This window comes from Pararge aegeria, chromosome 17 (genome assembly GCF_905163445.1).
Source record: "Pararge aegeria chromosome 17, ilParAegt1.1, whole genome shotgun sequence".
Classification (NCBI taxonomy): domain Eukaryota; kingdom Metazoa; phylum Arthropoda; class Insecta; order Lepidoptera; family Nymphalidae; genus Pararge; species Pararge aegeria.
Window position 1 is genome coordinate 14,162,561 of NC_053196.1, and position 27,450 is coordinate 14,190,010.

Sequence of the window (27,450 nt, forward strand, 5' to 3'; positions counted from 1 at the left end):
TACTGTCACTAGATGGCGCTATATCGATACCACTTGAGACAAAAATCCCACAATTTGCACACAGGGTCCCTAGTGAGATTTTCTGCCTACGCTAACTTATTCGGCCGAGCAATTTAACTAACATTTATATAGAATCATAACAGAGCTATCTAGTGACAATACTCGGGAACAGTAACGTAGTAGGTACAAGCCTACAAGGTAGAAAATCTCGCACTACGCAAGGCCCTCGTCCGTAGTCAAATTCTTAGACCAACAAGGCAGTTACCAGATACTTTTTATGTGGTAATTATTTGATTTTTTTTATTTCATTAATTGTAAAGGAAGCATAGAAAATTGTGACCGGAATATGCATTTTGGAGTCTCCAATCTACTATTGCATTAGCAGTTCGACTAGTTGGAGTAGGGATGAAACTTTGAATTAAACTTCAGAAATATTATTTTAGCAACATTATAATTATAATATATGATAAAGCTATTTAGTACATACAATAAACGATAAATCTTCTAGAGGCACATTTTATTCATAAAAAAACATTTATTTACATTTTATTTACATGCCTATCACCAATCGTCATAATCCTAATTAATGTTCCACTGCTGGAAACCATCATGCTACTGCATTGCTAGTTGGTGGGCTTGTATTTACCCACACATTATATGTGCAATTTGGATGAAAGAAATAAACGATATTATTATTATTGTGTCAATGGCGTGCATACAGGATATGCATAGGGTATGAACTAAGCGGGCAGATGATATAAAATGGAAGTCCAGTCCAGCAAAAGTTATGAAAAACTTGATGAGATTCCCTGCTTACCCGCTTATACCTGTATGCACACCACTGGCTTGTATAGATATAACAGTGATTTAGAAGGTAACGATTATTCGCCCGCCACCATCGTCACTTACCACCAGATGAAATTTTCTTATATAACTTGTATAAGAAAAAATAATAAAAATGGGTGACGGTACATGGTTCAATGGGCACATGACACCAATGTGAAATTAAGGCGATGGCATATCTTTGCCTATATTTATTTATCTTTGTTTTCAGGTGCCGTCTTTTGTATGGTAGGTTTAGGTTGAAGAAATTCTTTCAGACACTTATGTTGGTTTTTTCCCCCAAATGTCTATAAAAGACTTGTATACTTCGATCGCTCAAATAGTTGGCGCGGGATGACACTGGCTGCTGTGCCGCTCATGCCGCGTCGGCTACTTCAAAGACTCGGCACGTGCTGTGCCTGCAGTGTATATTTGTGTACTGTCACATTTTGTACACTCAGTATTATGATTTTTAGTAGTGTAATTAATTTTAGAAATTTGAGATGAATGAGGCACTTTAAATGTAGCTATTTATTTTGAGTTTTCACATAGCGCATGGGTGTACAATACGACGCACGAACGATGTACAAACTATTTCAGCAGACAAACTGTATATTGATGTGAAAAATACAGAATAACTACTTAAAACAAGTATTAATTAAATACATTATCTAAAATGATAAACACATTTTTTTTAATAAACAGAATATAACAGTCAAATACTGAAACAATTTATTTCAAGCACACTTTAATATCTACAATACTATAAAATTATAAAACCTCAATAAAAACAAACTTTCCCAGTACTTCTTAAGTCTCCTATTACCTAATATCATATTTAATAACTTTTAGCAAATAGCGCAAAAATAGGACATGTGTATTTCAGTAGGTTATGGTGAAATAATGAAATTCACACCCACCACACTCCATTTCTGGGCAATAATGTAAAGATACCCTAAGTTCAGTACCCCCTATTGGTCTAGGGCATAGAAGAATATTATCTAAATACCTATCTAAAAGTATAGAAAATTCATTAAAAAAGGATCATCTGTTTTAATGTGGTTGTTTGAACAGTTTTTTTTCACAATATGTATTTTGCTTCTCCTATAGTGATATATTCAACACTGATAATAGTAGTTTAAACAATTCAAACTAAAAAACCTTCCAAAAATTAGTGCATATTTTATAAAGATCCAGAGTAACATTGTCACAAAAACATTTCGATCTCCATTCATAAGCAAATCTTAAAACTTTAGCAGCACCTCAAGTTTAATAAGCATTTCAGTATTTGGCTGTCAGGATAACAAACATAAATTAAAAGCTATATCATGGAGCATCAGCAACTATAGTACCTAGATCCTTTAGGAAAGGTTCAATTTGACTTTCTAGAGACAATATGTGCCCAGTATTGCAATTGTCACTGCCAATAAAAGTGATCACAAGTGGCAACTTATTCATCTGTATCACCTGAAATGTTATAAACCAATAATTTAAAACTGTACTACCAAGTTGGTAGTACAGTTGGTCATTAGTTACTACAGTTTGCTAGGCCCAGTTTACAATTCCCTGGTAAAGTAAAAAATGTATTGGGTTTTGGCTCAAGATTCATTATTGAATTGGGGGTTGTCCATCCGCTTTCCCTAGAGATCACAATATTGCACATCTGTTTAATATCACTACCATGGAGTCATAAATTATTAGAATAAAAAAAAACTGTTCTATAAATAAGGATAGGACAAACTTAAAGTTTGTCCTATCCTTATTTATAGAATTTATTAGAAAACTGCCAGGTAAATAAAATCTTACCTGATAACTCGAATACATTGATATAATAGTTTTGTTCCTCCCAAGTCCAAGTTTGCTTGCTTGTTCAGTAGCCATTCCAAAGGTGGATATGAAGTTTGGTCTCAGAGCCAACTGTGGCGCTTTCTCCGTGACTGACCGTACCACCGGTACCCCATCCCTATCTGTGATCAGTATACAATGAAGACCGTTTACCCTGGTATAAAAATAAAGTTATTAGTTGAGGTGTCGACGTCGCCAGCAATTGAATTTTTATATTTGAAACTGTATTACTTCTCCAGTAAGTGATTAAGAAATTTTCGCAGATCATCAACCATATTTAATAATATTTCGTATGTGAATCGGTACTATTCGCAGGTTAAACAACTAGAAATTGGAAAATTGAGAAACAATCAAAACAACTTGTAGGTAATAAAAACTTTGAAGCATTGAAGTTTGAAGTTTGACTTTGACAGCAGGATTACGACGATTTTTGCCTTTTTTCAAACTTACTCTTCTCTATGCTCTGCTTTCATGCTGCTCTGAATTCTAATTTTTTACCCTTTTTTTTGAAAAATTTGTAGACAAAGAAACTTAATGTACCTAGTTTAAAAAATGTAAACTATTTAATAGGATGATTTTTAAATTATCAGGTGGTTAACAATTAATAAAATGGCAAGATGTTAATTCAGAAAAGAAAATACAAAATTTGTCTATAGCCAAAATGGAAGACTCGGATTGACAAGTTTGTAATTTTCCTCAATTTTATTTTTCGGGTTTGCAAATGTTTCTTATGCTACATCATTGTAAAATAACTCCCATTAATGCCGGAATTTATAGGTGGTGGTCTCAATCCCAGATAAAGTGAAAAATAGTTATTTAAGGTGTCGCAACAAATCGAAAAATAGCTCTGGTATGATGATAACAAAAGATATAAAAATCCAGCCTTGTCTGGTAATGTACTCTTTTTCGTCATATGTGTGCCGTAAGGATTAGCGAGTCATGAATGTTCGAAATCGTGAAAGTTCAGTGATGTGTACGTAACTGTGCGTAAAAGAGATTAGAGGGTTTGTGACGTCACTAGAGCGAAAAGACAATAAAATTTCGCTACTGCTGTGTGATGTTTATGAGTCTCTACTGGTAAGTGTGGACTCAATATCATTGGTGCAGTGAGGGGAGGATTCACAGCGCACAGGAGGTCCTCCGCGAGGATGGGTGGCGATGTCTGCCCCCTCCGATAGCGCTGCGAGCCCTTCACCGTGTGCGTGCACCAATATATCGCTTATGCAATTGTTCCATGAGTTAAAACAGAAGTTTCCTGGCGTGCCCGACCATGTTGTATCCAACACAATCGAGCTGTACTGTCACGACAAAAGAGCTTGTGAGACACACCTCCACAGCGAAATCAAAGCCTCCTTAACGCATGCCTACCATGCCTCCTCATCAGCTGCAGCACGCCAGATCAGTAAGCTCAGAGACAATCTACCAGTCAAGTGCCGCAACCAGCCTATAGTCAAATATGAAGTTGCTAAAACAACAGCTGTTGAATCGTTAACTTGCCAGAATCCTCAGCAGGCTGTGATAAGCACCAACACTGAATCTGATTACGAGAAGCCCCAATTAAAGTTAAATACAGATGCTAACCAAAATGTTGTTGAAAGTGTACAAAATGAAAATAACAGTGCCCTATCTCCAATTACTATCATAAATATTGATAACTGCTATGCTAAATACCATGCTGAATCACCCAGCGATCTTGAGTTGACCAATGAGAGTAATATACAGGAAAATAAAATACTGCAAGATCTTATATCCAATGAATGTAAACAGACTGAGCTTATTAAGGAATCTGAGCAACCAGGGAGCACAAATTACAGGATTTTAAAAAGCAATAAGGTAAAGGCTAATTTGAATGAAAAGTTAATTAAAAAAGAGGTAAAAGAGAAAAAGACAATAAAAAAAGAGTCACAGCCAAATTTCCCGCAAGAAAAAGCTCCTCCGGAGAAACCTCAACGACCAAACACATTAAACTTTATCAAACAAAATCCAGACGTTGCATTTAAAGAAAATTTAAAACCACCAGATACTGATAATTGTCGAACTGTTTCCCCTGCACCTTCATTACAGAAACCAGAGAGCAAAGAAAAAAAAACTGATCCAGGTTTCTACAGGCCAGGGTATCCTTTAAACTTATCTGTGAATGTTAACTGTCATATGGACATTAGTCATGGTTATGGGTTAGATGATTATGATAGTCCGAGAGCTATAACATCGGTTAATTTAACAGTTTGTACTCCAACTTCGAATATGGCGAGTCCTGTGAGGGATACAAGGGAGGAGGAGGGGGGTTTTGAAGGACATGTGACTGTGACGGTGAGCCCTAGTACAGTGCGGCCACAGCAAGTGAGACGAAGGGCACCTCCCCCGCCACAGTCATCACGGATAGAGTCACCTCGGCCTACAAGGGCAGCTCCTGAACCTCCATCACATGGTAAGAATTTTAAAGTGTTAGTATTCAAAGATACTATAATTTTATTGATGGTGTTTGCTAGTCATCATTGGAACTTTTAAACTTCTGTATAGTTCATAAGGTACCAGAAACAGATTACTACTATTGTCGCTCTTAAGGGACCTGGAAGGGAGGAAAGAGACAGTTGCAGCTAATCATCCTGTTTGTACTGTTTTAGTTTTATAATGAAATTGTTGAAATATTTTCTTCATTATAATAATAGGATTCTTGTATGGAGTGAACGCAGCAAACTGGGATGTGCACAACATAAATGAATTTGAACTTGAATTTAAAAAAAATTTCAAACCTTCACAGTAAGCACTGTGGCAGAAATGGTTACACATTATAAAACAGTAATGGATTAGATGGAAAGACGAAATCAATAAAAATATTAATTGTTATTTCCACATCTAAATATAAATGGTTCTATCTCTAAACTATAATTTATAGCCTGGTATCCTTTGTAATTAATTGTGTAATTTAGATGTCCAAGGTAATAGGCAAACAGTTTATGTTACTTTCTAGTTTATTCTATCAACTCACCTGTAATTAACTAAACTAGTTTAATGCTAAATTTCCTGGGAACACCTATGTTTAAAAACCCATAACTCTAATTTAAAGGCCTACTACTATGGCCTGAACCCTTCTCATTTTGGTAGGAGATCCATACCCTGTAATGGCCAGTAATGGGTTGATATGATGAATATAGAGGTGACTCAGTAAATATTGTCACCAAACTGGAAATTCATTAAGGTTGTGATTGTTAAATGATGTAAATTTCACTTTGTTAATATCAGAAAAACTGGTTTTGTTTTAGCAATTATGTAAAGTAGATTGGTTTTACTAACATTGTTATCCTTTTTTCCTCATATCAGTTCTCTGCTATTTTTGAAATTTCATATTTAAAAATATGTATCAATTTTAAATTTTTTAATTTTTCTATTTGTATTTTACTCAATTGTTATTGATTATGGTAATTCAAATATTGTACTCAAACACGGTACTTTTAAAGGCCTACAAGCTTCTACCTTTTCATTCAGTCATTTGATTTAAAGGGAATGGAAGCCCATTGAGTCCTTTTTAAAATTTTATTAAGTTAGATATGTCACAAAATGGGTTCTATTGTACCTAAACAACTGTATCTTTGCATAACCTTAGGCGGTTATGCAAAGATACATTTGTTTAGGTAGATACCAGATCAATGTAATCAAAATACTAAATACAATATAATCCTTACTCAAAAAATGAATGGTAATGGTTTCAGCAGTTCCTTTTATTTATTTTCCTTAAATGTACCTTCTTAACAACTCAGTAGGAATTGAAGGGGAATTAGGATTCTAAAAAAATTCATGCAGCTAGTTTTTTTTATTTTGTTGGATCAAACTGATAATCAAAATTATTCATCATAAAATTACGAAAAGTAAAAATAAACGCAGGAAACCTAGAATTAAACTAAAAATACCTGTACAAATAAAAGGGATGATGAATGATGAAATAAAGTCAGAGAATTGCTACTTGCTTGCTTAAATGAACTGCCTGATATTTCAGATAACAACCTCATCGAGCGACAAAAAGAGCGTCTCTCGAGGTTAGCATCAGCCTTAGCGCAGGAGAAGGGCTGTTTGACCCAGTTGAACAGAGAGACGCAGATACTGGCGGCGTCACCGCCCACGCCCAGCGCTGCACAGAGGTTGAGAGATTATGTGGAGAGACTGCGGGATGAGTGTGACACTCTTGCCAAGAGACTAGAGATGCGGGGTAGTGGTGAGTTTGTCTTTTATTTTTTTATTCTCGCAGCTTGTCTGCCTAAACAAATGACATGAAACTAGTCATAGGGAGATGCTGCTTCTGCTGCCCCACTTTTTAAATAATATTTGTGTTGATTCTGTTTTTCACAAACTAAACTAAATTACAGGTCAAAAAGTAGTGCTGTCCTACATTTTAGATTTTTTTCTTGATGGGGAAAGCATCTTTTTATCATCAATTTAGCTTAGATTAGAGGTTTATGTAGGTACAATAGACTTTGCACCATTGTTCATGGAATATATAATTTTATTGAGTTTTTATAAAGCATTTGTGGATTTTCCTTGGAAGATGAGGATATAAAGAAAGGAAATATTATCTGCATCATCTTTTTTATTACCATTGTTTATTTATCATTGTAGCAAACGTTAAAAAGATAAAATAACCTCCTTATCTTTATTCTTAGAAGGGAAAACCAAACTTAAATGACCTTGTGAGATGTAGGTATACTTGCAAAATATTAATATCTACTGATTTTTTTAACTTCAAGTCCAGTACTAGCTCTTAAGATGTATTGGAATAACAAGATATTCACATCCATAAGGGCTTCCAAAGAAATGTACCTACCATAGATACAACTATAAAAGAAAGATCTTTAAAATTCCCACTCTGAGTAAATGCATGATTTAATTTGATATAAGTAATACACAATTTTCTTTTTACTAGCTCGTGTAATGCCCGTTGCAGAGCCAGATGACATGGGAAACTTTTACAGCAACATCTACACGGGTCAACGGCCAACAGCGTCCTGGCAGTGCCACATGTGCACCTTCCGGAACCACCCACTCCTGGACAAGTGCGAGGAGTGTGACATGCCCAGGATATTCGTAGGTACGTCCCCCTCTATGACTCATGATTCAGGATTCGGCTCATTCAGAGACAGGAATAGGAAGGGTGCCAATATACAATCAACTGATGTGACAGATGCACCAATCTCTAAATTGGTCAGTGACTATCAAGCTGTTAATGTATAAAAAGGTGGATGTAAGTTGAATGTACCACTCCGAAAGCAGAGTGAAAGCCTTAGCCCATAAATGGGATCCACAAGCTGATGATGTTAATGAAAAACGCATCTTACTGACTATGGAGCCATCAATGTATAAAAAGTGAACTTTTTAAGTGTTTGAACTAAAACAAAGTGTTTTTCTTACAAATGGAGGCTACTAAAGTACTAAAACAGTGTTGTGCGTGAAACTTGAAACTTAACCTAGCATGTGGCATGACCACTCGAAAGATTATGCCAGTATGTTGAGACTTTGATTTTGGCATTTTCTTGTTTTTTTTGTTGTTCCAAATGTTCCTGATCGATACCAGACATTTCTTGCATGTGTGTTCAACTGTTCGTCCGTTTTTGTATTTGAATTAACTGTATATAATAACTTATGAGGTTAGAATTTTACAATTATGTGTATATAACAGAATATTTTTTAGTTACCGTGCTGTATGTAAGTTATATATTAGTTGAAATACAGCTATGGGAAGTCATTTTAAACAGAGGAGTACTTAGAGAATCAAATCTACAACTAAATTCACCATTTATATTTAGGTAGCAATAATTAATGATTCCCTAAAAGTAGGGTAAATCACCAAACAGGTGACAACACAATAAATAGCTAGGACTTTGTCTAAAATTTTAGTGATACATTATTAAATTATATGCAACTGAAATCTGAGGTTAACCACTTTTTGGTTTTTGTATGTTTTAACAATTTAAAAGTATAATATAAAATTAAACAATTGCCTTAATGCAGCCTTCTAGTGTGTAAATTATATAAAAATGCATATTATAGACCTTATACATATGTGATAGATTTTTCTAATTTAAGGAAACCATGAAATTTGAATTTATGAAATAGATGTATATTTGTTAAATTACTTTATAATTAGGTTAATCATTCTTATTTAATAAGAATATTTATTTGTTTTGTCTTTTAATATTATTAGGCTGATTAATAAATAGAACATCACTTGTTTTCTGGTCAAAATTGAGGCATCACAAATTTACGATCTCATTCAAAGACTATTTGAAGCGCCTTGCCAAAAAATGAATCGTTTGAAATTATTAAATTATATATTTTTTTCTGGTACTGTCTAGCCGTTTTTGTATTTTATAAACTTGCTCAACTCGCTATTTTTTGCTCAGATAGGGAAATTAAATCATTACAAAAACTACAAACAGTGCCTTCGACATTATTAAAATATAATTTGTTATCTATTGGAAGTTAGTGGAAGCGGATTTTTATCGAGATTTATATACAATTAAAAATAATTATATTAATATTAACAATTAATGGTAAATATAGATCACTTATTTGGACACTGATATTATATGGCACATATATGTATATATATTTGAAGATGTAAATATTGAAATATAATTCAATTTAAAAGCAATATAAATTTTAAAAAAGAACGTATAAGTAATGTAACGTATGTTTGCATAATTTACGATATAATATAATATTATAATTAATATACAAAAGTATTTGGGATAGACTTGCTCATTTTCATACAGACATAGTTCCATAATGCTTACATAATATTATTTTTTTATGGCAAGACCAATATAAATTAAACTAGTGATGAGGGTGATTTGACCAAATGGTTTCGGTTAATTATACATTTGAGTGTAATCTGTCAACGGAACTACAACTACGGAAGAAACTTTTTTAAATAGCTTATTTGTTTTGATTTTTTTAAATACGCGGAAATAGTATGATTTCACGGTGTTAAAATGCTATCAACAACTACACAGCTTTTGGGGTAAAGCCTTTTCTTAGGAGACTACAGTCCAAAATGCCTTTTATGTCCCCTAAATTGAATTTGAAAATATGTAATAGCTTATATAATTTTTGGTGAAATATTATCATACAGACGCTATTTGGCTCTGACAGATGGGCATTCGGGGAAAATGCAATTGCAATCCTTAATGCTCTGTGACCTTGTTTGGATCAGTCAATTAATTATGGGGTAACTTTTTTATATGTTTGGTGAAATTATATTGCATATTTATATAGAGAAGATGATAATAAATTCGTCATTGCAGTACATATGTTTATTTATCGAATTTTACTGTGATAAGAAAAATCATTCGTAACTCTTCCAATTTCAATATTTATTTTAATATTTTACATTTATATATATAAGGTGGTGATTTCATGGAGATACTGGAAATTATATTAAAATATTCGGATTTATTTTGAACAATAATGGCATCGAACAGAAATCTTTTTAGCATAAAAGTGTGTATGTATAGCATTACAGGCATCTACGTGAGCCTTATTTTATAAATTTATATATCATTGGCTGGAGCTTTGAGTAAAAATGTATTGCGTATAAGAACAAAGCTATAAACAAAGGCCAACAAATAGAGGTAATGAATGTAAAGAAAAAAAACCGTTCGCGTTATTTGCGCGCGCAAATATGACTTTACTATCTTTGCCGTATTCTCTCGCACGCTAAACGTCGTGTTCGAGGGTCGTGACCCATTCCACTTACAACCTTTCGGACGATTTTGTGCCATTTGATTCCCACGCAAATAAAGTCAAAAAATTAAGGCTTTAATACTAACCCGTTGGATCGACAGCATACTACGCGCGGGTCCATGTAGATGCACCCGCGCGAGGCTCAATTCAGAAAGGCTACAGATCGTACTGTCTGGCGAGTAAAGTTGGCATAGATGGTCACAGCCCTGAGCCATGATTTTCTTTGTGCACGCATGAATTATACGTATGAATATGAGATAAAATATTCTAAAGTGTCAGGTTTCCGAAATATACACCATCAAACTTTTATTGGTATCACAATAATAAAGACTAGAATAACTTTAGTTTTTAGTTTTCCTAATCCTAACGTTGCCTGGCAGAGTACGCTACTTAGCGATCAGGCCGCCTTTTGTATCCTACATACTACATTCTAAAAATGTGTGTTCTTTTTTTTTTGTTTTTCGAATGTTGTGTACAAATAAAGAGTATACATAAATAAATAAATAGAATAATCAAGAGTTCAAATTGTTTCTCTATTGTTTTTCGCTCATTCAAGACGTCTTTGTTTACTTTATCTTAAGAAACTGTCAGACCAATCCTTTCGATGATCTGGACTTCATTTCAGTATATCAACTAAAGATAACCAGTAAAAGTTTGATAGCCTTTATCTCGGTAACTTGACACTTTTCAAGGATTTTGTCTGGTCTGTTTTGATTCCAGCTATTCATTAATACAGGATTGATGTAAGGTCACTATTTTGTAAAAAAAAAAAAATAGGTAAGCCAAGCTCCATAATAAAATATACCAATTTCCTTGTTTAGATTCATTTAATCTCTGTACGTTGGCCTTTAATTAGTTTTAAAAAACGTCATCATCACAAAAGATTAATTCAATTATTAATTCTTTATATTGATGTCAACTGCATGACCATCAATATAATGGAATAATGTGCTCAAAGGTTTCGTTGAACGTCACTGACTCACGTACTTAATACATGAAATTACTTAACGTGTAAATTAAAAAACTGTTGAGTAATAAAATATCTGATTAATAGGCTGTAAATGTGATCAGTAATTTTTTAAACGGTTATTGAATGAGAATAAAATGTTAGAAAAATAAATTATTCTTTATTTATTTGTAGTTTACAAAGTGACTCCATTAACATAAGTATTGACATTATGCTACTGAGTAAAGGACCCGGCGGATAGCATGTGCAACTGATACTTTGTGCTTGTGACTTATAAAGCTTTTAAAAGTAAAGTTTTCTCATAAGAACTTACGTAAGCTTTTCTTCGATCCACCGGTTCGCATCGCCCACCTTAGCTATTTCTTTGTCGCTCGGCTCATAAAGGGTCCTACCGGGATGTTAAATATAAAAAAGTTCCTCAAGATCCATATCAAATGGATATGGTAATTACAGAGATTAATGCCTTGAAATAAAAAAAGGGTTAGCTTTATTATTAGTATACATTTACTATCGAAATTTCAAGTAGCTAGTTTAGAGAAGATCGAAAAGAATATATCAATATTTTTCTCTTTATTGCGAAAGCGTCAAATATATATTCCTACCTACGTAAATCTATGTTGTCCTAGTAATAATTGTGATTTTTTTTTTATTTTCTTATAAATTAAGTCTACAAAGACTTCGGAATTAACTATTTTCGGAATTACTATTATTTGATTTGGGGGTATTGAGTAAACTTTTACTAGAATCGCCCATTTTGCAAATACATAGGTAGGTTCGATTTTTGTTATAACAGTTAGGTTATTGGTTAAAAACTTTCTCAACAATAAACTAATTTTGAACATGGTAAGTACTGTTTTTAATAATCCCTAACGCTTCGTTGTTTTTGGTGTTTTTAATTATAATGCCTCTGTTTTTATTACTCATCTGTGTTTTGTATTTTTTTTTATCTGTACAGTTAATTATTTGTGTTATTTTCCATGCAGTTCGGTCACCAGAAGGAATCACAGTACGCTTAATGCCAGGTCGCCGGAGTGAGTATATTGATATTTTTTAGGACATAAAAATATCCTTTAATAGATTTGACCAAATGTTATTTTGCCTCAACCAAGCTGCAGAACTGTCGCCATCGTTAAATATAGTTCATTTATTATGCCTGCCTTATAAAGTTGACAAATTTTCCTATATTTTTAGTTTAAAGTATGTTTAATGAGACGGCCGAAATTTGCTGGCCCCAGGCTGCCCAAACAGATCTACATTTATAACTATTTAAATAATGGATTTTATACAACTATTTATTCATGTTTCATTAGCGGTCGCTGAAAAATATTGAAAAAAAAATAATTTAATTTTCAAGTATTTTATTATGTTTAAAATCACATAAATTTACTTTTAATAAACGTCCGACGTCATTTAGACATTTTTATTTTAAATGTATGATGACAAAACCTAATGCCAGTCAATAATTAATAATGCGTAATAGATTAACTCATACACTTACCATAAATGGTCTAAGGTTTGACCAGTAAATTCATGGAGTTAACATGGCTTAAAATGAGCAAAAAAAACAACTTTTCAACTTTCATACCTAGTTCAGCTATATGTAACTTAGTTAGTAGAATTTCATTCAGTTTTCGCCCATGTCCTTTACTCTGCTTTTTTAACATAACTTCGTTGTTGTTTGGTTGATTCTAGGCAGGCACGGCACTACTTTGCCACTTTACTTATATTACTTAGCCTTACAAAATGTATATAAAAAAAAAGACATACAACATAATATAACGACAATATCTATTAAGTACCTAAGCTAAAAATGTTCCTTCATAATACAGCTTCAATTTATGGTTGAAATAAAATAAAGCTTGCTTGTTTCCCAGTTTTATATTATATAAAAATACTTAATAAATACTAATTTAAGATTTATATAAATTGAGAATATAATTGATTAACCTTTACCTGCACTAAATGAATATTTAATTGATAAAAACTTGTTCCATCCGAAGTTTATTTCTAAAATCCTAAGAGACTCAAATTCTCATCTATAAAATAAAGAGTCATCTATAAAAAGTATAGGACTACAACCTTATAATAAGTACTACGCAGTAGCGTAGCTTCAAAGTTGTCGCGTGAGTAATATGTTTTCTTTTTTTATAAATGCAATACCACTGAACTCTGCAGCTTGGTTGGACTTACTAGATCTTCTAGCTGTACCAAACTACTATTTTTTTTTATTATATTTTAACTTTTTTGTTATTGCGGGGGTGAATTGCCTTACAGTACGAAATTTTTTATTTTCAGAAATTGTCCGGTCGTGGGTTTTATGAAACGGGGCTGTAATTACAGTGAAATGTATGTTTAAGAGAATCCTATCTTAAGTGCAGTGGGAACAAAAAAATTAACAATCTGTGATATTCGCATTTGGTAGTCCTTATTTTTTTTTGTCGAGCTTTATTCGCACATTCCAAAAATAAAGTGTTTATTAACTTATTTAAATAGGTTCTTTTGTTGATAATGTTAAGAACTGTGAGAATTAGGATTGTCACTTTCCTTTGGTGGTAGTATAAGAATGAATATGAAACGTTATGTAAAATGAGGAAATAGGATATTTGATTATTCAAAATATCTCAAAATATTTGAAGTGCGTTTCGTGAATCCCGGAGTCCCTACGTAGTCACGCGCGATTATGATCTTTAAGTTTCTAGTAATCAAGTTATTTGTTACAATAGCAATACCACGTTGTTTAGAGTTTTGTGACGTCACAAGGTTGTAAACAGAGGGCCAACCGATCAATAGCGTTTGTGACCACGTGAACTTGGCTCGGAAATTTACACTTTATTTTCTAGTTTTGAGAAATATAAAAAGTGTGAAGAATATTATTAATCTTGACCAATTGCATCAGCACAAGTGATATTTGGAATACATTCTAATAACCTATTAAAGATAAAAGGATGAGATTCCTTTTTTAATAATCGACTGCCTAATTTCTACTAGAAATGAGAGTAGTTTATTTTTGTAAAGGTGACAACCCTAACGTGAGTTCAACGTTGTTGAAGAATGGTTATGAGAGAGCCTTGACATTTGGTATAACTTTGGTTTTTCCTTTCCTATTCTCAGTGAGTGCTCTGCTGTACCAAATGCGAATAACTTACGTTATTTTCGTTTCAAACACTACTGCACTTAAGGTGGATAGGGAAATAATATTGTTATTATAAACATAAGTAAGTATATATTTTAAAATGGTGCTAATTTGGTTGTACAGAAGTAGTATATTATTTGGCAGCCCTTTTGGACCCAATCAGTTCATTTCTAGATTAAGGTTTTTTTTGCCAATTAGGTACACGTAGATTGAGAAAGCACGAAAAGATTGATCGATGAAAATTGTTATTTGTTATATATACCAAAAAAATAAAGACTGGATTAAGTTCGATTACAGCAAATTTTTACTGTCAACATGACAGATTTGTATGTGATGACAGCCTCAGACATCAGCTACCCAAAATAAACAGTACTTTTGTACAACCGCATTAGCATCAATAAAAAGTCTATATTATTTAAAATATTTTGATAAATATTGAATACTAAATATTTCTTGTATGAAGAATGACTTTGGAAACATTGTACTACTACTTTGTTTCATTGCGTAAATGTTTATACCAGAGATAATATAGAAACCTTTGATGAGAGCTACATTTCTGCGTTTGCTTGTAAAAACAGATTATTGACAAGTAATATTTGTCGAGGGAATTTTCCGTTTCGGTATATACAATGAATGAACGCGAAAAGAAGGAAAATCTATAAGGTGCAAAATATTGAAGATATAATATTATCATTCGAAAGGCGTCAATAAATAGCTCTCTAATATACAAGTTCTATATCAAAGAACATCTACATGCTGTTTGATAATATAAAATAGTTACAAGTTATACTTTCTGCCTTCAGACAGCCGTAGGGCTGTATATTTAACGTTAATATTTAATGTAATTTTTTGATTTCATTTATGATTATTACTGTATTTTTATTTATTCTGTTCTATCATAGTATAGAAATTGAAATTGGGTCACAGTAACCAACATAAAGAAGTATATTATTATTATGAATTACACCGCATAGTTATTCCTGTTTTTCGCAAAATATTTAAATGACGTAAATGTTTTAATGACGTATTAACTTTGTGCTGAAATGGTTTCCTCCCTACCTACCTATGTACCCTGCAATCCGCTGTACTGCCTGCTGTACGTTAGTCTCACTAAAACTCGAGAGAAGCTGGACCTTTTTGGCTAATTTAGGATTTAAAATATTCGTGAAAGTCCAGGGAAGGTTTAAACGGTAAGAAAATATGGAAATGTAGTAAAAAAATATGTTTCCAAATAACTATTAGCCTCACGTTATTCTGGTAATGATATATTATCGTATTTGTTGCCAGTTTTTTTGATCTCGTCGTTTATAACTTTGAAATTGAACTAAATATTAAAGATTTATGACAATGGTGCCAATTCTGTTTGTTCTACACAAATCTCAAGGGAAACTTAACTAAATTAACAGATCTAAAAGCAGTGCTATCCTTTACTCAATGTTCCCGTCTGGGAAATACATATAGGCATTACTATACAGGGTGTCCCGTAATTCAACGTCAAGCTAAAGACTGGAGGTAGGTGTGTTTATAACTACCTAGAAAAAACATAATTAAAAAATTTAGGTCTCTTTTTTTGCATTTTATTGAAAAATGTCGAAAATCGCCTTACTGTTCAACTTTTGAAATAGCTTGCCATGTGGGTGCAACTGCATTTTTTTACACCATGACCTGTCAAAGTAAGCTTAAATTTTTTTCTTATAATAATTTCAAGAAAAATTAAAAGTAAATGACCTCCAGCCTTTAGCTTGACGTTGAATTACGGGACATCCTGTATAATAATACATTTTTGTCCAGTTAATTTAGTTTTAGTTTAGGGATGTGTGCACAAAAAAAATTGCAGCGTTGAAAATAAAATTACCCAAAAGTATTGTTTGGTTGGCATTCCATCTTTTGCTCCTTGGTCCTTTCATTTAGAATACCATCAATTTCATTATTTGTTCACGAGATCGACTGTCAACAAATAATTATCGATTGCAGAAATCTCTAAGTTCGATATGTCGAATGCTTTTACGTACAGCTGATGGTAACCAAACCAAACAAGGATTTTAAATACCTTTTTTTTTAATTGAAAAAATAGCACTCATGGCGATGGCGAAATATTTAGATTAAGAAGTATGACGAATAATGTAATAGTTTTTTGTAATATAGGCTATCTATATTATGAACTCAGCGGTAGTCGATTAAGGATCGAAAATATTGTGTGCATAATACCACGTAACAGGTAACGTGATTTACGTTTATTTTTAGAGTGTCAAGTGTTAGATTTTCTTGCTACGTTACTTATACGAGCGCGTGAAAGTTAACTACGATTTATATGGTCGAAAGACCGGCATGTAGTTACAATACTGAGAAACGGTATTTTCTTTGTACACAATTGGCACCCCCGAGTAATGACGCAATGCCTCGAGGCCCGTACCTTCAGCTCGGCCCAGCGGCTGAACAGAGATGACTTCACTGCTACATTTTGCATTTGCACTCAGATGTGTTTTCCGTACAGCAGGCCGATTCCGTATCTCAGTTGACACAAAATTTAGATAGCCACAGTGGCAAAGTTGCCACCAAATAAATAAATAAATAAATATACTATGATAATACACATATCACAATCTAGGCCCTAAGTAAGCGTAGCTGTGTGTGGCATAAAGATGACTGGTGGATATGTTTTATGAATAATATACATAAATACTTATAACATGCAGATAAATACCCAGACACTGAGAAACAGTCAAGCTCATCACACACACATTTTCCAGCTGTGTTAATCGCACCCACAGCCTTGGCCGCAGAAAGCAGTGACAATCGGCCATCTTTAAATCGCCTGTTAAATCCATATGTTCATAATGAAACAAAGTTTCCAACTGAGTTCATTTAAACTGTGCTGGCAGACACAATTACGTAATGTGTACCGAATAATGGTTTAGGTGTAATGATTGCAACTTTCCAGTGGCTAGCAAAATTTGGTGTCAACTGAGATGCGGAATAGCCCTGCTGAGGCGGTGGTAGCCTTGAACGGTAGAATCTTGCTCCTTTGAGATCATGCACTATTATTAACTAATGGCTTACTACAGTCTCCACTCAGAATTTTAGGGTTTAAGCCGCAATCACCAACGCTGGCAAAGTGCGGATTAGTAGACTTAATACGCTTCTTAGTGTGCCGGCATGATTGGTACCATTTATTTTTTCGGAAATTCGTTTTCGACAGTGGTAATGATTTTCCAAGAAGGCGTCATGTGTTAATTTTACTGTTTAGTACTTACTCTTAAATACTTATTTTGGGTAACTATGAAATGTAATAACACACCGCAATCGAAAACCAGGTGAGATTTTATAGTAATTTTCTTCAAAACGTTACGAAGCTAACTTTATAGTGCGCACAGGGTATTATGACGTGCAAAATAAAGTTTGAATAAATTAGAAATACACTTACTGAGGCTATGCAGTGTTTTGCTAAATTCAAGTCTGTGACAGCTCTATTTTTTAAGAAGTGGCCTGTTGTATCCTTTATACCTAGAGGATCATATAAACCGACTTACCATGGTCACACTTCTGGGGAAAAAACCGTTGGTATGCAGGAGGGATGGAAAATGCCGTTGGTATGGAAATTTAGAACTGTAGCGCTTACTACAATGTGAATGTGGTTTAGCGGGCTTTAACGACGATGAGATAAGTACGTGTTTATGACCCTAACTAAGAACGACACTACTTGCTTTGCGAGCCATGGGGATGGACGACGTCAATTTTCTATATCCAGGCTGGTACTGAGAATTTCTCTATATTAATAGTTCCCTGTAATCTAGAAACCTCGATAAATGTACAAAAAAACTTCTGCTTTTGCCATGCAATTTACTGAAAACTGAAGGACAAGTAAAAGTTTCAAATTCGCCACGCTATACAGCTGCGAACTGCGATCTTTTTAGTTGATCCATAACATCTAGAATGTTCTCATGGCCTTTGTGGAAACGGAAGCCTGATATAACATCCTTATCAAAAGTTATAGAGATAACGAACCTAGCCGGGCTAAATCTGAGACTAAGTGTTTTGGCAAAAAATTGACAGGCCCACGCCGGAGCTAGGAGATTGGTTATTTTTCATCCCCTTGCCTTAAAAAAACTTGATACTTAGTAAAATCTTAAAAACCCGCCAACGTACTTCGTAGCAGGGTTGAGAGGCTAAACCCTAAATATATTTACCTATTAGAAAACCGGCCCGTGTTCAGAAGTGGGATATTTATAATAATTATATACAATACAGACTTTCTTTAATGGAGTTGTTAACGCACAGAGTCTTATATAACCCTGTATAAGTATCTAGGTTACTTCATCTAAATATCTTGTGTTCGAATTTTAATTTTTCCGTTAATGAGATGATCATAGTTTCACGATTTAGCGGCATTTAGTATCTATCAAGGAATCTATCGGATCGTCAACCATTTTTTTAAGTAGGTAAAAATAAAAATGGCGGACTATGGATAAGCCGGGTCAGGCTTATTTAATGTCAACAATGTTTTTTTGGAAGGTTTAACTGCCACATATCCATTATTTCATTAGCTGGAATGGAACCAACACACGTCTATTTTCATATCACGCACATTTTCGCGCATTATTCTCAATAACATCATATTGAGAATAATGCGCGAAAATATGTTCGGCCGCTATATCAAAAAGATATTATTGTATGAGCCAATATTATTTTCTTTTTCAAATATTCAAAGCTCTAGAATATTTAGGGTATATGCACACAGTAGAAATTTGTTAGGAGGCAAGTTTATCATCCAGCGTTACTATTCGTAATAACACTTGCAGATGATAAAAAGGTAGAAATGACAAACTGAAAAGTTCTGAGATTGCACACAAGTCGTCTTTACTCATATCAAAACGAGCTTTATCATCAAACGCTTTATTTATTTATCTGAGGGTAGGAATAATTTCTTAGTTATATTGTCGCTAATTCTGTTGTACGCAAATCTCAAACAAAAATTAGATCTGAAAAGGTTATTTATAAGTAATAAATTATAACATTAAATTAACTAATTGTTATACCTCTAACTGGTTAAAATAAGTGGAAAAGAGAAAAGGCGGTTGAGATCGGATAGGAAAAAAATTAACCTTTTCTTGCTCATTTTATAATTCTGTTAGTATAAAAGTCTGGTGCCAATAAACGAGGCTTTGCACGAGGCAAAGTGAAGCGTTATTAACAATATCGGCTAGCGCTAAAGCTCTGAAAATCACACCGTACATTACAGTATTGCCAGATTAATTTTATGACAGAACCTTCTATAGAGAAACATTCAATAAATCCCGAGAAGACCACAAATAGTGCAAATATGCTCTATAAAATGAAGTTCAACTTATGTACTTAATAATAATTTGATAGGACACATCGTTGGTCTAGCGTGTTTGCCTGAAGATCGCGAGTGTTGCGATCGATTCCATAGTAAGGCCAAAAATTGTTGGACTTTTTGGCCAACAAGATATTCTTTAAACCAGCCATCATAAACTAGAAGGCGTTCGACCTCAGGGGAGCACGTTAAGCTGTCGTATATACCGGTTATAATAATTGACTTGGTGGGTTTGTTGGATAAGTGTTTCTAACCTGCATATCTGAAAGACACATACACAGCACTAAAAACTACCGTAGGCAGTTTTTTTATGGCTTCTACAGGAAAACTAAAGTATATTTTACCTAGTATGGCAGTTAAGCTCTAAATCATGCTTTGGGAAAAAATATAAAATAGTCACATATGCAATTGGATATGTATATAAACAACAATTAAAATACGTAGGTAAATATTTAATATAGCTCAAGGCCCACTAGAATGTTTCATCAGGTTGAATGCAAGTTGGAATATTTATATATTGTTTCGTTGATAATGTCATATCAAATACATAATCAAAATCCTATAATTTGGTTTGATTAATATTTTTTTTTATGCATGTAAAGGTGTAAATTACCTATATTTGATACATATATACCTACTTATGCTGTTTTTGGTAACTTCTTAAAGAGTGACAGGTTCCTTTAAAAATGACACCGCACCGCGAAAGCCTCGTGTCACGTTTATCTGTTGTATGCAGCCAGCCAATCGGAAGGCTGCCCTCACACACGGCAATATAATTGACATCATTCTGCTTATTAACAATAATATTGCCTGTGTGTGGGCAGCCTAACGTTTTAATGAAATTACAGGATTTATGCTAACGCTAGTAGCGTTTGCATTACTCAAGTTGCGTTATTGATACTAAATTGTTCAAAAAAACAAAATATTTATATATATTATAGTAAATCTCTTTTTGTTATTATTAAAGTGTTTATCTAGTCGGGCCCTAGCATAACAGCATTTCTTTGTATAAAATAATCTTGTGCTCAGTAATTATTGTATATATACTTCTATTTTAAATACTAAGGTAGATAGGTTCTTACTGTGCAAGTTTGATCAACCCAATCTAATCACTGAAGGCAACCTGACCCAAATACCTATTCAGGTGGTTGCCTACAAAGTCTAAAATAGGTTATTAGCATTTTTATTCTCTACCACTTTGATTATTATAGACTCAAATAGAAATATTAAAATCTCTATTCATAAATATTGTATAGATAAAATTATTATTACTATTCCCAAATCCATAACCTAGATTCAATCTCTGAACCCATAGCCTAGATTTTACCTGCCACAGAACCAATAGTAAAATGGAATAATTGTGATGTGATTCAAAACAATAATATTTTCTTAAATATAAATTAATTAATGATAAACTTGCACAGTATTAATGAAACAGCAAGTGCTTTTATAGTTTATATATTTAGATTTGTATCTGTAAACACAGTATGTACTTACTATTTTTATCATCTGTATCAAAATAAACTTGTTATTGAAATATTGTTTAATTTGTTTATTTTTTTCATATAAAAAAATGCCATAAACTTACTCAAAATCACATTACAAACATAAAAAGTTAGTCTTGATATTCTTTACACCAATATTTTGTGCTTAAGATTAACCACTTAGGTAAACTTTAAACAGTGGCGTGCACTTCATAGATGCACAAAAGCACTGCATACCCTAAAATTGATATATAACTCGTATAAAAGGAGGATTTTTGCTGTTTATGCAATTTTCCTGCTGTATGCATACCCTGGTAAGAAACCGAGTGCACGCCACTGACTTCAAAGTCAAATGACATGAGGGTATTACTTATTCTCTGTCTAAGCTAGTTATATAACAACACTAAATAAAATGTGACACTAGGGTGTTTGTTGTCATCAAAGCAACAATGTTACAAACTTATATTAATTTCAAATCAGTAGTTTCACAATGGATTGATAGAAGTACATGAACTTGTCACTAGGGATTTATCAAGTTAACATATTTCAAATTCATGGAAATATAGTTAAACAGTAAAACTGAAAATATTTAACATATGCCCATACTAAAAATTACGATTGAGTGAAGCATAAAACCATAAAAACATAAAGCATGAAATTAAGGGTACCACTTTTACATTATGGTACCCTAAAAATAAATTTGACGTTTATTATATTTGTTAAAGTTCTGCTGACAAGTCTTTACAAACAGAGCAAAACCCAACTTATAAGAATATGAATCTACAGCTCATCAATTGAAACACGCAGCATGTACTGCTGTGTAGGGCCAATGTCATATACTGCAATGTACTGCAAAAGCATGGCTAGCATGGGCAGGAGATAATTATCTCCCTGGGGAAAGGATAAAAATATATCTTCTCCTACAGCTTTATCAACTCTCAGAGCACTGGCGCACAAGTGGAAATAATATCCAAATAATATACGTGCAAGAATAAATGTTGATTATATCCCATGTCAGGGGATATAATTTTTGTCTCCTGTCTGTGTTGCTCCTGGTTTTTAGTACAAAAACAATTATTTTAACTTACTATTAATTGCCCCCTATTATAATTATACTGATTGAAGCCTGCTTACCTACTGTCTGTTATGTTTTTTTCTCCCAAATAGTGGTTACACATAAAACCTGCATTAATTCCACCACTTTGTTTCATTTCAATGCATTCCAACAGTAAAACTTTGGTAGTTTATATTATGTACCCCTGTCGCTTTAAATGATTTTGATCCTTAATATTACTCATTTATATTAAGCATAAATTTTATGCTACATTGTTTTGAATTTTATCCTACACAATTATATAACAACTATAACTCATAGGCCATGCAGGTAAGAACCAAGGGCACCAGATAATGATTAAATTACCAACAAAAGTCTATATTGCAGTACCTCTCTCAAGATTCTGTTTAATTTCAGCGGTGTGCTCACCATAGAACCTTTCCAACTTCTTATTGAACTTAGCATTCCTCTCATTGATGTAATCAATGTCTGCATCGTCATTGTGTATCCTCCTGCGGGAGTATTTCCCTCGCTTAGCAATTTGTCCTTCCAAATCATTCACCATTTTATCAACAGCATCTTTGCGGTCTTCATGCATCCCATGTATTATAACGTTTGGACCACCATAAAACGCGTCTCCATATTTCTGCTTCTGTTTTTCATATCGCTCGCTTTCCATAGATGGCATGTTTTTAATGAGTCTATTGTACTGCCTTACCGTTGCTTGTTCGTAAGTTGAGAAGCCTTGATCAGGGTTTTTCTTCTTTCTCTTACGCTCTAATCTCTCCGCTTCGATGGCAGATATGTTTAGAAGTTTCACACGATCATAATCTTTACCTTCCTTGCTAGCTTCTTCCCGTTTGTGCTGATCTTCCACTAGCCATTCTGCTTGGCGTTTCTTCGCCTCATAGTTCGCTGGGAGCTTATTCCTTGCTTCTTCTGCAACTACTTCCTTGTGGTTATGAGTCCTGGCTTCGTTTCTGGCTGTATTCAACGAACGCAGTCGTTTCATGCGCTCAGCTTGCTTTTCTGCAAACGACATCTCCTTCGACGAGGATTCTTTTGAGTTATCCATTTTACTAATGGGTATTACAACACAACAACAACAACGACTTACTATTATACAAATTAATCACACTAAATCTAAATATTATTGGCTCATAATCAACCAGAACAATAAATACACGACAATTATGCATAAAATACGTCAAATGTAAAATGCACAGACTCTGACAAAGGTTATTGTCATTAGATTTGACATTTGACAATGACAGTGGACAGCTCAAACGATTATATTAACAGAAAATTTACAAGTAGTTCTTACCTATTTTTACAATTCATGCCGGATATATTATATATAAAAATCTTAATATATATAAATCTGTCACGATGTTTGTCCTCAATGGACTCCTAAACTACTTAACCGATTTTAAATTAAATTGGCACACCGTGAGCAGTCTGGTCCAACTTAAGAGATAGGATAGCTTAGATCTTTAATTATAGTCGCAATTTTATTTTATTGCAAATTATTTGTCTATAATTAATTGACAGTCACATGTTATATATATACTACTATACTCATTTAAGGCTTAGCGATACTGAATACTTTAATTTTTGTTAATAAGATTTAACAATATCAAACGCAGACGAAGTCGCGGGCAATAGCTAGTTATTCTATATAACTAACTTAAATTATATTACATATAATTAGTGTTTCCGAAAATAAATTTACAATGAACTAATACCTACTATACTCTACTATTGCAGTTAAGTTAGTCACAAGTGACGCATTTGCTACCCACCAATCATTGCATAAGAATTGTCTTGACTCTAAGACTGTTACAGACTAAGGCTCTAAGCTAAAATTAGTCTTTCGGTGTTATAGAACTGTGAAGGTTGTGTGCAAAGTGGAAAAAGTATTTTTTAGATAAATTTGTGTGTTTTTGGAGTACACGATGTCGGATGAAATTGCAGAGAACGGAACTGCGAACGGAGATGTTCCAGAGATCGAACTGATTATAAAGGTAACATTACTTTACACGTGTTATAGCTCAACAAGATTACAGCGGTCAAGTCAACAACACGGCAAGCGTTGAATCGTATCTCGTAATTTCGTAAAGATTATGTGGAGTTGGCAAGTGCGAAATGTACATTTGACACAAAAGTTTACCTGCCTTTCTATTTGTCCTCATCTGTTGACAGGGAGAACTGACTTTCAGATGTACTTCGCAGTAATTGTTTCATAGTGTTTTGTGATTCGCATGAAATTGTCGTGCACGACTTCGTTCGTATGCATGAAAGTATATTATTATTGCATTCATAATGCGCGTTATTTAGGTCACTAGCTGGCGTGAATCTCTTGGTACTTGCTGTAACACCCAAGGTTAGATCCATGGGATTCAAACTCTTTGAATGTCGCTTCACATTTTTTTATTGAAAGGATGAGATCATACTTGGTCGTGTATTCTTATTGTAATTTACGTTTTATCCATGTGGTGAATCATGCGTACTTATAATTTTCCTTATTTAAAATTACCAAAGGAGTAGTAAAACCAAAACTACATAATTATTAATAAACATTTTGAGATTGATCATTATTTGACCTGATATTGTCATGATTATTCTGCACTACAAAACACTGAAGTGTAAACAAATGTAAAAATAGTGCTATCCCATTCCACAATGATTATTGTAAAAAGGATAACCATACATAGCATACTTAGACTTATAGAGTAAACTAAAACAAGCTAATTTGTGTGGGACAAAGAAATAAAATGTCTTGCTTTCCAAAAAGCTGCTTCAAGGAAGCTTGTAATTTTAACAATACTCAAGAGAAAACAAAACATTATATTGTAAATATGGTTTATAAAATAGTAAGGACCAAATGTGTTCTATGAAAAAGTTCTACAATCTCAGCTTATGAATGAATTATCATAGCCTGAACAAAATGTATAGATCAGTTTTTTTTGCAATATAGGCTTCCTCTATTCCACAGTTTGCAGCGACCCTGCATTCTGAGCACAAGGCTGTGGGTTTGATTCCCACTACTAGAAAATGTTTGTGTTAAGAGTATGAATGTTTTTCAGTGTCTGGGTGTTTATATTTATATTCTAAGTATTTATGTATATTATTCATTAAAATATTCATCAGTCATCTTAGTTCCCATAACACAAGCTATGCTTACTTTGGGGCTGGATGGCGATGTGTATTGTCATAGTATATATATTTATTTATTTATTACTACTTTAATATTGTTTTCCCATGCTTGTCTCTCTTTCAGTCTTTTCCCTATGTCCATTTACCACTACTATCCCTCATCATAAATAACCAGTCCTGCTTGTACATTGAATTAATATTAAATAATTAATTCAATTCCGATTGGACATCTAATAATTAATATTCAATGCATACTGTTTGAAGTGCTATTATTTGTGTCAAACATTATTACAAAGTACTTTAGGGTGCAGGCCTATTGAATATGCATTTATTCTCTTTATATGGTGCAAGCTAAACATGATCATACTTTGCTGTGGCCAGATGGATAGTTGGAAGTATAAAATACATGCTTTTATTTAATGCACTGTGCAATGTTATGTTACCCCAGTATGGAAGAAATAATTAGCATGTGTAAAATGTTACAGGCACACTGCACACATAATTTTATTGCCAATAATATTGGGTATAGTGTTTGGTTGCGTGGCCGTAGTCCACCACTCTAGCCCAGTGTGGATTGGTGGACTTCACACACCTTTGAGAACATCATTGAGAACCCTCACTCTCTTTTCACCATTGAAGCAAGAGATATTTTAATGGCTTAAAACTCATGTAACTGAGAAAAGTTAGAGGTGCACGCTGGGATTCGAACTTGCCCACCGAAAGTGAAGTTGAAGTCCCACCCACTAGGCTATTACTGCTTCATCACATTATATGATGTAGAAAATAGAAAAAATATTTATGAATCCAAGAAAATCGTTTCAAATTATAGTTGGAAGTCCTATTAGCACATGCCAGCTTTTAATAATCCTGCCAACCCAAACGCCTTTCACCCATTTTACAGGAGTGTGCACACTTACATTAAATGATTAAATTATCAAAAGCTTAATTCTAATAATCATTTGTTTTTTGTCAACAGTTATACATTCAGTTATACCTGTAACGTCAATGTGTATAAAGTTTAGGTTCATTCACAATCACAGATAGCAAAACTGGATAAAGATACTTGGATTGAAGCCAGAGTTCAAAAATGTTTATTTATGTTCTCGAATAAATGCAGGCAAGTAGCATAGCATGTTATTGTGCCAATGCCGCTCATTAGAAATACCTAAATTAATTATTTTTTTGCAATTATGTTTAAAGATTAAGCATGAAATTAGTCATTATAAAGTTAAGTGTCCTTGCTGTTTCGTATTTTAATTGTAAATATTTAACAATTTATTGAACTTAACATATTAGCAGAATTTGAAATTTGAGCTCTAAGAATTAATGACAAATATACATAATATACGATAGATTTACGTGTATAAAATTTTTTTCATAAACAGAATTAGCAAGAGAGTTTTGTATTTTGGGAATATTGCTTTTATTTTTTTAAACTATGCAGTTTAAAAAAAAAGTTTATGTTAACAATATCATAATCGTCATCACTGTTTATCACAGGTGTGTATTAATTTCTCACAGTTGTCCTCTCATTGAAGGAAGCGATTTACAGCTAAGACATCCCTCCACTCTGCTTCATTGTGGCTCGTTGGGCTTTGACAACTATTATCATATTTTGATGATATTAACCAAGTCACGTGCTCTCCGAAGCCCATTGATGATTTCTCGGTACCAGTTTGAATACATAAATAGACAACTTTAGGCGCAACCCAGGGTTGAAACAAGGATTTCGTGATCCGTTACTTAACATGGTAACAGACAGTCCAACGTGGTTAACACTATAAAAAATAAGAAATAAAAGTAATTGCATACCATCTATAGACCATTGAAGATTAGCACGCAACGTACCTACGCCGCCTTGGACCGATGCGTTCAAAATAAACAATACGTTTCAGCGAGAATTCCTCCGCCTATATATCA

The 27,450-nt window shown here is 33.4% G+C and overlaps 4 protein-coding genes across 8 annotated transcripts in view; 2 read left to right on the forward strand and 2 right to left on the reverse strand.

The window, feature by feature from the left end:
- Positions 1-432: 432 nt before the first annotated feature.
- Positions 433-3,061, reverse strand: LOC120630891 (ragulator complex protein LAMTOR3 homolog). The gene is made up of 3 exons (XM_039900225.1): positions 2,899-3,061; positions 2,629-2,821; positions 433-2,289 (listed from the first exon to the last, which is right to left on the reverse strand). Exons 1-3 carry the CDS (start codon positions 2,940-2,942, stop codon positions 2,149-2,151), a joined length of 378 nt encoding a protein of 125 aa, XP_039756159.1. The 5' UTR covers positions 2,943-3,061; the 3' UTR covers positions 433-2,148.
- Positions 3,062-3,337: 276 nt separating this feature from the next.
- On the forward strand, positions 3,338-15,999 carry LOC120630849. Of its 4 annotated transcripts, none has more exons than XM_039900150.1 (5): positions 3,338-5,095; positions 6,662-6,877; positions 7,583-7,747; positions 12,352-12,399; positions 13,664-15,999. In XM_039900150.1, exons 1-5 carry the CDS (start codon positions 3,826-3,828, stop codon positions 13,687-13,689), a joined length of 1,725 nt encoding a protein of 574 aa, XP_039756084.1. In that variant the 5' UTR covers positions 3,338-3,825; the 3' UTR covers positions 13,690-15,999. The 4 variants fall into 4 exon arrangements, with proteins under 4 accessions (XP_039756084.1, XP_039756085.1, XP_039756082.1 ...); XM_039900151.1 differs by having other exon boundaries at positions 7,604-7,747; XM_039900148.1 differs by lacking the exons at positions 12,352-12,399; positions 13,664-15,999 and having other exon boundaries at positions 7,583-8,022.
- A 6,441-nt stretch (positions 16,000-22,440) lies between these two features.
- LOC120631224 (pre-mRNA-splicing factor Syf2) lies at positions 22,441-23,593 on the reverse strand. Its single transcript, XM_039900705.1, has one exon. The coding sequence runs from the start codon at positions 23,447-23,449 to the stop codon at positions 22,751-22,753; it is 699 nt and encodes a 232-aa protein (XP_039756639.1). The 5' UTR covers positions 23,450-23,593; the 3' UTR covers positions 22,441-22,750.
- Positions 23,594-24,236: 643 nt separating this feature from the next.
- Positions 24,237-27,450, forward strand: part of LOC120631034 (chloride intracellular channel exc-4) — a 75,282-nt gene continuing 72,068 nt past the window's right edge. For both annotated transcript variants that reach the window (XM_039900428.1, XM_039900429.1), the window contains exon 1: positions 24,237-24,398. In XM_039900428.1, the coding sequence (XP_039756362.1) occupies positions 24,330-24,398 (69 nt within the window). In that variant the 5' untranslated portion in view covers positions 24,237-24,329. The remainder of the gene's footprint in view (positions 24,399-27,450) is intronic.